At 45.9% G+C, this 9,724-nt stretch overlaps 1 protein-coding gene across 6 annotated transcripts in view; it reads left to right on the top strand.

Moving 5' to 3' along the window:
• The first annotated feature begins 3,534 nt into the window (after positions 1 to 3,534).
• Positions 3,535 to 9,724, top strand: part of ERCC6L2 (ERCC excision repair 6 like 2) — a 59,004-nt gene continuing 52,814 nt past the window's right edge. The window contains exons 1-3 of one of the 6 annotated variants that reach the window (XM_053408265.1): positions 3,535 to 3,639; positions 8,838 to 8,898; positions 9,099 to 9,523. In XM_053408265.1, the coding sequence (XP_053264240.1) occupies positions 8,880 to 8,898; positions 9,099 to 9,523 (444 nt within the window). In that variant the 5' untranslated portion in view covers positions 3,535 to 3,639; positions 8,838 to 8,879. Of the gene's footprint in view, positions 3,988 to 8,837; positions 8,899 to 9,098; positions 9,524 to 9,724 lie in introns of all 6 variants that reach the window. The other 5 variants (XM_053408264.1, XM_053408263.1, XM_053408268.1 and 2 more) reach the window with 5 other exon arrangements.

Genomic DNA, 9,724 nt, shown 5'->3' with positions numbered 1-9,724 from the left:
TTGTGCTACATTTTAGGACAGGACAGATTATGAGACAGTAAGCAAGAGTATTAAAAACCAGAGGTCAATGTGCTAATTCATCTGGCTCAAGGGTCAGCAAACTTTTTCAGCAGGGGGCCGGTCCCCTGCCCCTCAGACCTTGTGGGGGGCCGGACTATATTTTTTTGAAGGGGGTAATATGAATGAATTTCTATGTCCCACAAATAACCCAGAGATGCATTTTAAATAAAAGCACACATTCTACTCATGTAAAAACATCAGGCAGGCCCAACAAATAACCCAGAGATGGATTTTAAATAAAAGGACACATTCTATTCATGTAAAAACATGCTGATTCCTGGACAGTCCACGGGCCGGATTTAGAAGGCGGTTGGGCCGGATCCGGCCCTGTCTACCCATGATCTGGCTGATAGATTTCTTTATATCTTGATCAGGAATATGCAACGAGAAATAAGTTTAGAGAACCTAAATGTGTTTTCTATCCACATTTATTTTTAATATTGCTTATTCTAATCAAGTGCATTCTATTTTAGATGTGTTGTACAGTCAGTATTAAGGTAGGTGAGGAAGAATGAACCATTATGCATATTGGTAACATGCAACGCGGGACGCGGGTGGCGCTGTGGGTAAAAGCCTCAGCGCCTAGGGCTTGCCGATCGAAAGGTCGGCGGTTCGAATCCCCGCGGCGGGGTGCGCTCCCGTTGCTCGATCCCAGCGCCTGCCAACCTAGCAGTTCGAAAGCACCCCCAGGTGCAAGTAGATAAATAGGGACCGCTTACTAGCGGGAAGGTAAGCGGCGTTTCCGTGTGCGGCTCTGGCTCGCCAGAGCAGCTTCGTCACGCTGGCCACGTGACCCGGAAGTGTCTCCGGACAGCGCTGGCCCCCGGCCTCTTGAGTGAGATGGGCGCACAACCCTAGAGTCTGTCAAGACTGGCCCGTACGGGCAGGGGTACCTTTACCTTTTTAACATGCAACTGGCCTCAGACAAAGTAGTCTGCGATATTACAATATCTGGGGTAGTTCAAATATGAAGAATACCAATCCTGATACCAGCAATGAATACCTTTTAAATTCCCTGCAACTCTGCTGTGTTGCATCAAACACAGGATAAGAAAATGGTGAATATGTTTGCAGCTGGCGGATAACCGAGGACACATGATCTGCTTCCTGTGTATTGCAAGAAAAATGAATTCATGCATCCTTCATATGGTTAAATGTACAGCATGTGCTGTATGGGCAACTGTTTTATTTATATATTTAATTTGTATTCCCCCTTTTCACCAAATGGTCCTCAACGTGGCTCACTGAGATCAAACAAATTCTGTAATAAAATACAACTAAAACAGCAATAGAGCACCAAGTAAACAACATTAAAACATGCAAGTAAAACATTAATTCAGTCAATCAAAGACAACCAGTTAAAACCAAGAAGAGCATATTTTGAAGTCCGTTTATAGGTCTGTCTAAATAAAAATATATCAGGTTGCAATCCTAACCCCTGAATTCAGTAGGACTTATTTATGTGCAAACATAACTGCACAAAATTCCAAACATGAGGCTTATGATCTGTTGTTCCCTAGAACTGCCACTCCCCTTTGCCCACAAGGTTTCTTTTTGGTCTACTTATATTTTCAGCAAAACAAACCACCAAGAACACACCTGTCCATACAAAGGGATCCCCAGCTTAAGGTACAGGTACTCAGTATGCATTGTGTTCTGCAACCACGTCCTAATTCCCAAGCATTATGTATCTATGCACACACCCCTCCGTGCTTTTTTTTGTATCAGCATGGATTTGGTGGCATATTAAGTTCAAATAAACAAAAGTACTTAAAAAAAATTAAATACAGAATATTGTTGGTCCTCAAGGATAGAGCAACAATAAGAATTTTCCTGATTAGTGCAGCTAGCTGGTTTTCTAAGACTCCATGTAGGGCAATATATATAATTTCTCAAGGGCAGGCAAATCCCTATTGTTTATTTTATCAGCATTTAATGTCATACATGGACCTATGTTCACAGATCACATTTAAGTAAAAGTGTATTTCTTGTGGCATTGCTTCAGAATGAAAGTAGTCAAATTTCCCATTGTTTGTATATTTTGGCTAGTGCCAGTTCGTTGGTACTAGATTACATTTGATTTTGAGCAACCTTCCTTCAATTCCAAAACAGCTAGCGTGAAATCCGAGTAGAGATTTCCTTGTGCTGCAATAGTACTCTGATGGTTCAAGTTTTGAGGATTAACCAGCTATAAACCATCTTTCATAGTTTCTGTTAAGACCGTGGTCTTCTCCAGAGACAAATGGATCAAATATCTGCTACGTTTGGAACTGGAAATCTCTACAGGGGAAACCGTAGTCTGATTTCGAGGCTGTAAATCAATTACCCAGCGCCAGATTGGTGTGATTACTGAAGAAGTGTGCATGCACACAAAAGCTCATACCAAGAACTAACTTAGTTGGTCTTTAAGGTGCTACTGGAAGGAAAAAATTTTTTTTGTTTTGACTATGGCAGACCAACACGGCTACCTATCTGTAACTAGTACTGTTGCAAAGTCATAGAAGAGCAAATATGGAACACCCATACTTTTCTTTGTGCACAAGGGCATTATTATTAATTATTCCTATTAAAATTGTCTATGGCTACTTGAATCTTGCTTGACTGCACAACAACATGAGAGCACTATTAAAAGGGAAGCTTTTAATATTTGATAAATTATTGTATTTTAATATTTTGCTGGAAGCCGCCTAGAGTGGCTGGGGAAACCCAGTCAGATGGGTGGGGTCCAGAGTCCGAGCAGCAGCTTCCCCAAGGGTTGGGCTTCCCATTGTAACTTAGGCTCAGAAAGATACTCGAAAGAGTCCAAATTCAGCAGTGGGTTTGTACTACAGGCAATTTCACAGCAGCACAGCAGGCAGAAAACCGGCAGGCGCAGCGTTTCCCCCAGGATGGCGGTGCACTGATAGGCTGCACCTGTTGAATTTCTGCCTGCCTAGACGGTGCTGAATCACGATGCTGCCAGAAGGCAGCTCTAGGCGCAACAACTGCTCAGTAAAACGGCTTTATTTTTAAAAAAAAATTTCACACGGCTGCAGCAACTTGGCTTTGACTCTTTTATTCCTGCGGTCTGAGCTCCAGCCGCCGCGCCAAAGGAGCAAGCGGAGACTGCGAGCGAGCACAGCCCCAGCAAAAGGGGGTGAGGGGAAGCACCAAACTTCGTTATCGCGAGAATTGGCCGCGCCAGCCGGCATCAAAAGCCGTTCGCTTTCCCACTAGAGATAGGAAAAAGGTTAGAGTCGGGAGTTTCCTAACTCCTGCCTGCTCCTCCTTGGCTTGGGCAGGCTTCTTCTGCTCAGCCCCGCATCGTGCCCTGTGGGAATTCTCCTCCTTCGGCGCCGACAAGCGAGGGTGAGACAAGGAAGGGGAAATGGAGCTCGAATAACAACCATAGACTCTGAGGCCGGGCGGGCGACTCTGTCCTGTCAAGTCTAGGGCGATTTCATCCTGAGAGGAGATGCTCTGTGGAGACCCGGACCCCGCGAGACCACGGCTGGATCTCGCGAGACCTTGCTGCTCGCTTCGAAATAGGGCAGCTTGGAAACCCCGGAAGTGGCAGAAGCTGCGGCGGCTTCTCGGCACGTGAGTTCGGGGCTTTTGCCTCGCGCGGGGGAACTTCCTTTCCCCCAGCCCGGAAGTGACCTTTAATTCTAATTATTCCTGCCTACATCTTAATGCTAAAACAATGAACAGGGCTGACTCCTGCAGTCGACACCAAGATAATACCAACAATTACCTGAGATATTGTTTGCAGGTAATGTCACCTGTAAATAAACAATAAACGTCCATTGAAAATGGCAAAAGTAGTTTCTTTCCCAAATAGGTTTAGGTTTGTGAGCCCTGCCCATGTTTCCAAAGGAGATTTAACAAACTGAAGGACATCGTCCTCTTTCTATGCTCCTCCCGAAGGAAACATGCAGATGGGGACAGGTAAGTTTCTACAGAGATTTTTTTGTATTAGTGGGACTGGGGGGGTAGGAACTGTTATTGTTTAGTCGTGTCCGACTCTTTGTGACCCCCTAGACCAGAGCACGCCAGGCACTCCTGTCTTCCACTGCCTCCCGCAGTTTGGTCAAACTCATGCTGGTAGCTTTGAGAACACTGTCCAACCATCTCATCCTCTGTCGTCCCCTTCTCCTTGCGCCCTCCATCTTTCCCAACATCAGGGTCTTTTCCACGGAGTCGTCTCTTCTGATGAGGTGGCCAAAGTATTGGAGTCTCAGCTTCAGGATCTGTCCTTCCAGTGAGCACTCAGGGCTGATTTCCTTAAGAATGGATAGGTTTGATCTTCTTGCAGTCCATGGGACTCTCAAGAGTCTCCTCCGGCACCATAAGTCAAAAGCATCAATTCTTTGGCGATCAGCCTTCTTTATGGTTCAGCTCTCACTTCCATACATCACTACTGGGAAAACCATAGCTTTAACTACACAGACCTTTGTTGGCAAGGTGATGTCTCTGCATTTTAAGATGCTGTCCAGGTTTGTCATTGCTTTTCTCCCAAGAAGCAGGGGGTAGGAACTAGGTATGTGCAAATAGACTAGTTATTGTCTCACCTTTATACCCTTGCTTTAAGCTGCTTACATACCATCTTCTCTTGTATATCGTTTACTACAAAGTTATGCCTTAACTATGCTTTCTTAGCCTATTTTTTGATTTAGTTTTCCTTGTTAATTCGGTGCAGTTCTGTTACAGTAGATTTTGACAGCTCAATGACTAAAGGTATTTAGCAATGAAACGCCGGTTTACCGGAATGAAGTCTGAACACTGAACCACTGGTATATCACAAGTAGACTCTTTATTTACTTCATTTGCGATTGTTCAAGATAAAATATATTTTGGAAAGAGAAGAAATGAGCACTGAACCACTGACAAGTGAACTCTTTATTTACTGTGTTTGCTATTGCTTAAGATAAAACTGATTTGGGAAATAAGCTACTTTTTCCATTTTTATGGATGCTTATTGTTTGTTTACAGACAGTTGCCTTGGTGATATTATCTTGTGCGTCTTAATGCTGGCTTAGAAGAAGGGTCTCTTGCGTTGCCTTTGTGTGTGTTATTGGGCTGAGGCCGCTCTAACCTGATGTTAGGGCTGCTGGGGAATCTGTGGCCCTCCAGAGGTTGCTGCATTTCAGCATGGTCAGGGGTGCTGTAAGTGCAGGCCTTACCCTTCTTTCATGTCATATTCATGGACATAGCTAGGATTTATGTTTGGGGGAGGGGTTAGGACACCCACCTGTTATCCTGCTCTGTCTAGCAGATTCGGAAGTCAAAAAATAAAATAAAAAGTAACACCAGGGAGTATCTTTCCCACAGTTAACAAGTATATTTTGCAAAATTACAAAGAACACGCCTTTTCTCATCTTATTTTCTTTTTCATTTTACCCCTTGGACTTGCTGAAATGCTTCTCTGCATTTCCTTCTCCAATTCCTCCTTTCCCCCAAATGTGGTTTTTGTGTGCGCACTCAGTAAGCATTACCCATGGAGACGCTCCCCTGCCATCATCACCCTTAGCCAGGTTTATACTCTCCGCAATGTACCAAATGACTGTTCTAGGGTACAAGGGGAGCATGGCTGAACAAGAGAGATGAGCAGAACCTTTTCTGTGATAGGATAAAAGATTTCTGCCTCTTTTACTACATCTACTATGTCCAGCTCTTTCAACTGCTCTTTGCTGAGTTTCTTCTCCTTCCACATGGTGTACCATAGTCCATCACTCAGTCGGGTTGCCAGTTGCATCGCTAGAATGCGCCACAACGTCATCCAAGTGACTTCAACAAGCATTTCAGTTTCAAATATTATGATTATTTCTACTTTTAGTTAAGTGTTTTTATTTATTTACCGTATTTTTCGCTCTATAACACACACCCGACCATAACACGCACGTAGTTTTTAGAGGAGGAAAATCCGTAGGCATGCCACCCATAGGTATTCCCTCCATAACACGCACAGACATTTCCCCTTACTTTTTAGGAGGAAAAAAGTGAGTGTTATGGTGCAAAAAAATACGGTACTTGATGGAGGGGGGCAGCTGCCTCCTCCTGCCCCCTGGCTGCGCCCATGGCCCTATTGGTTCAGAACACATAAAAGAAAGCACTTCTTCACACAGCGCATAGGTAAACTTTGGAACTTGCTCCCGCAAGACGCAGTGATGGCCACCGGCTTGGATAGCATCAAAAGAGGGTTAGATAAGCTCATGGAGGCTATTGGTGGCTACTAGCCATGATGACTATGCTAATGCTGCTGAATGCCAGTTGCTGGAAACCGCACGAGATGAGAGTGGTCTTGTGCTCGGGTCCTGCCTGGGAGTTTTTTACAGGCATCTGGTTGGCCACTGTGAGAACAGGATGCTGTTGGCTTGATCCAGCAGACTCTTCTTACGTTCTTACATTTACTGTCCAGAGGATGTGGTTAATGAGCGGCCTATAAATACCAATAAACAAATAATAGTCTTCAGCTTCTGATCTCTTTCCTGCCACCTGCTGCTCTGCTGATACAGTGGTACCTTGGGATACATACGCTTCAGGTTACAGACGCTTCAGGTTACAGACGCCGCTAAGCCAGAAATAGTGCTTCAGGTTAAGAACTTTGCTTCAGGATGAGAACAGAAATCGTGCTCCAGCGGTGCAGCGGCAGTGGGAGGCCCCATTAGCTAAAGTGGTGCTTCAGGTTAAGAACAGTTTCAGGTTAAGAACGGATCTCCAGAAGGAATTAAGTACTTAACCCGAGGTACCACTGTAATTGAGTCAGTTTAGTCACACACTAGCCCCTTTCTCAAGAGATGTTTAGGCTGCAGCTCACTGCACGCTTACCTGGGCCAAAGTCCCTTTTCAGGGCATCAAACTGTCAGCATTTTATACTGATTTCCTGCAGATTGGTATTTCATGAAGAACCCCACTTCAGCTATGCTTGTCACCTTTAAAAAAAAGAATTATAATTATAGTTGAGGGGGAGACTTTTGTCCTAAGTGCAGAGCACTTACTCTCTCTCATAGGGATGTAGGAGAAGAAGGGCTGGTCTCTTAGCTTGATATGATGCCTCACCTGAGATCTCCTAAAGCCTGGATGACTAACCCGAATCCCTGCAGAAGATGCTCGACTACAACTGTTGATTGCGTGCCAAGACGCCGCAGCCACCCCCTCGTTGGGAAATAACAGACACAAGGACACGGATGTTAGGTTTATGTTATTGGGCAAATTTGGGCACAACTTTATCGAATTACAGAATGTGAGCAGTATTGGCTTAGGGATTGATTGGACCTGACTATATCTGACTCCTGCCCGATGTGCAGGAAGTCTGGTAAGGGTAAACCACCGGATGGAGGAGCCCTGTCAATGCAGACCGACTCAAGCTCCCCCTGGTGTTCCCATCGGGGTTGTGTCGTGGCCCTAGCCTCTGACCCGGGCTTCGGACAAAATCAGTACCCCCGGATTCCTTTAACGGAATACCCTTAAGCATGGAGGGGCAGGTGATGGTCACACCTCCCCTCCCCCCCACAAGGTTAAACAATGCCTAACCACAACCCTAACAAAGTTGTGATGATTGCTACGAGGTAGGCGAAAACCAAATGGCCTGTGCCAATTTGCCAAGTGGAAAAAATCCTACCAGGCCCCCTCAACAGGCGACCAACCGCAGTCAGTAGCAAGGCCAGTGCCTAAAACCTTCAAAATAGGGAGAGAGGGCGGGTGATTGAGGAAGTGAGCCAAAGCAGAAGCCCTCCAGCTCGCTCCTCCGATTTAAACAGACCTGGCCACGCCCCCCCGGCCAGCGGATTGGCCGGCCGGGCTCTGATGTGGCCAGGATTCCCTGGGTAACGGGGAACAAAGTCCCCTGCCCCCGGTGGGGAGTGGGTGGCCACGCGGTCCACCGCAACTCCTCCCACAGTGTCGGTTGTCCCTTATTTGGCGGGAAACTCCCTTATCCCAGCGCCGTGTCCCACTGCTGTCCCGGATTGATGATGTCCCTTAAATTTCCCGGGTTTCATGCTCGCCTGGCTCGGGAGGGAAGCAGCGGCTCAGGGTCCTCCGCCGCGAGAGAGAGCACGTGCACGAGCTGCCATGTCTCTGTCTTTCCCTTTTCCCCCTCAGGGGCGTGTCGTGAGGAGACGGGTGGCGGTGGGCAGGCAGGCAGCCCCTCTCTTGCGAGGCTTCTGCCGCTCTGCCAGGGGAAGCCAGAGGCGGCGGCGGATGAGGAGGCGGCCTGAGGGAGGAGGAAGAGGAGGGGAGGGACGCAGAAGGGCAGCGCTTTAGCGGCTGCGCCGCCGCCGCAACCACCTCATGCCGGGCTCGCGGGCGAGAGTCCTTTCCCTCCCTGTCTCTTGGGCGGGGAAGGGCCAATGGAACTCCTTGTGCCAGAACGACGGCAGCCCTGACGTGCATAAGCTAAGCAAAATCCCTTATTTTTGGCTGCTGATCCCTTATTTTCGAGGCTGCTGGTCCCTTATTTTCAAATCTGTAAGTTGACAGCTGTGACTCCTCCCCGTTGGGAAGTGGAGCGGATCTGCTGGCCATACTGGCTGGGGCTGATGGCAGCTGGAGCCCAGCAACATCTTGAGGGACACAGTTTCCCCCCTCCACTAAAGTGAAAAGTACAGTTAGCTCAATGTGGTTCTTTTTTCCAGCAGGAGATGCCATTATTTGGGACACAATGTTATGACAGCATTTGTTTCGGGTGTTCCTTTATGGAGGTTAATCGTATGTTCGAAATGTCGGTTGATGATACTTGCCTTTTATCTTGTTAATACTAATTTTTTGCTTATGCTTGTTTCTTTTCTCCCTTTCAGTTTTATAGGTATTTGGGGATCCGTGCTTATCTATAACTAAGAATGTGTGATGATTTGGCAGGTGGGTGATTTTTCTGTTACCTTGAAGAGAACAGTGTTAGGATGCGTCTTGATTTTTGCAGGACTAATTTAAAACAGTTTGCATCCCAACTTTATGTGGGTTTATTCAGGGGGAAAAAATGAATAGAATTTAATTAAGTACACTCCACTGAATTTCATTCAGGTTGAAACACTATTTTTGTTGTATGTGATTTTTAACAGGCAGATGGCAAGTTGGAGATAAATGTCTTGCTCCTTTTCCTGAAAATGAGAAGCTTTGTGAAGCCACAATAACATCCTTGGAAACAGATGAAAATGGGAATTCTTTTGCAGTTGTATCTTTTAGGGGCTCTCAAGGACAGAAAATACTAATAGCAAAACTCTGTAGCATCAAAACCAGTAAATATGCCCCAAAGAACTTAATATTTGATGATGAAGATTTGGAGAAGCCTCATTTCCCTGGCAGAAGATTTCCCTCATCTGCAGTTGACTATGAGCTGTCTAAGGATGGAGATCGGATCCCATATACAATTAATCGATACCTACGTGATTATCAAAGAAAAGGGGCCCTGTTTTTATATGGACACGCTGTTTGTGGTAACGGGTGCATTCTTGGAGATGACATGGGCCTTGGAAAAACAGTACAGGTATCTTACCTCCTTTCTGCTATTCTAAGGACAAAAATGTGTTGATGTCTGGAGCAGAGTAAAGAATTGGCTGAATTTTGCGAGGGTCTCTTGTGTTCATGATGATTTGTGCTCATGATGATATTGGGCACTCACAAATTCTGTTGAGTTGCCAGTCATTTGAATGATTGTTGTTTCCTGCTTTTAATGGTTCTAAGTTTT

This window comes from Podarcis raffonei, chromosome 11 (genome assembly GCF_027172205.1).
Source record: "Podarcis raffonei isolate rPodRaf1 chromosome 11, rPodRaf1.pri, whole genome shotgun sequence".
Classification (NCBI taxonomy): Eukaryota; Metazoa; Chordata; class Lepidosauria; order Squamata; family Lacertidae; genus Podarcis; species Podarcis raffonei.
This window is presented reverse-complemented; position numbering and strand designations above follow the sequence as displayed.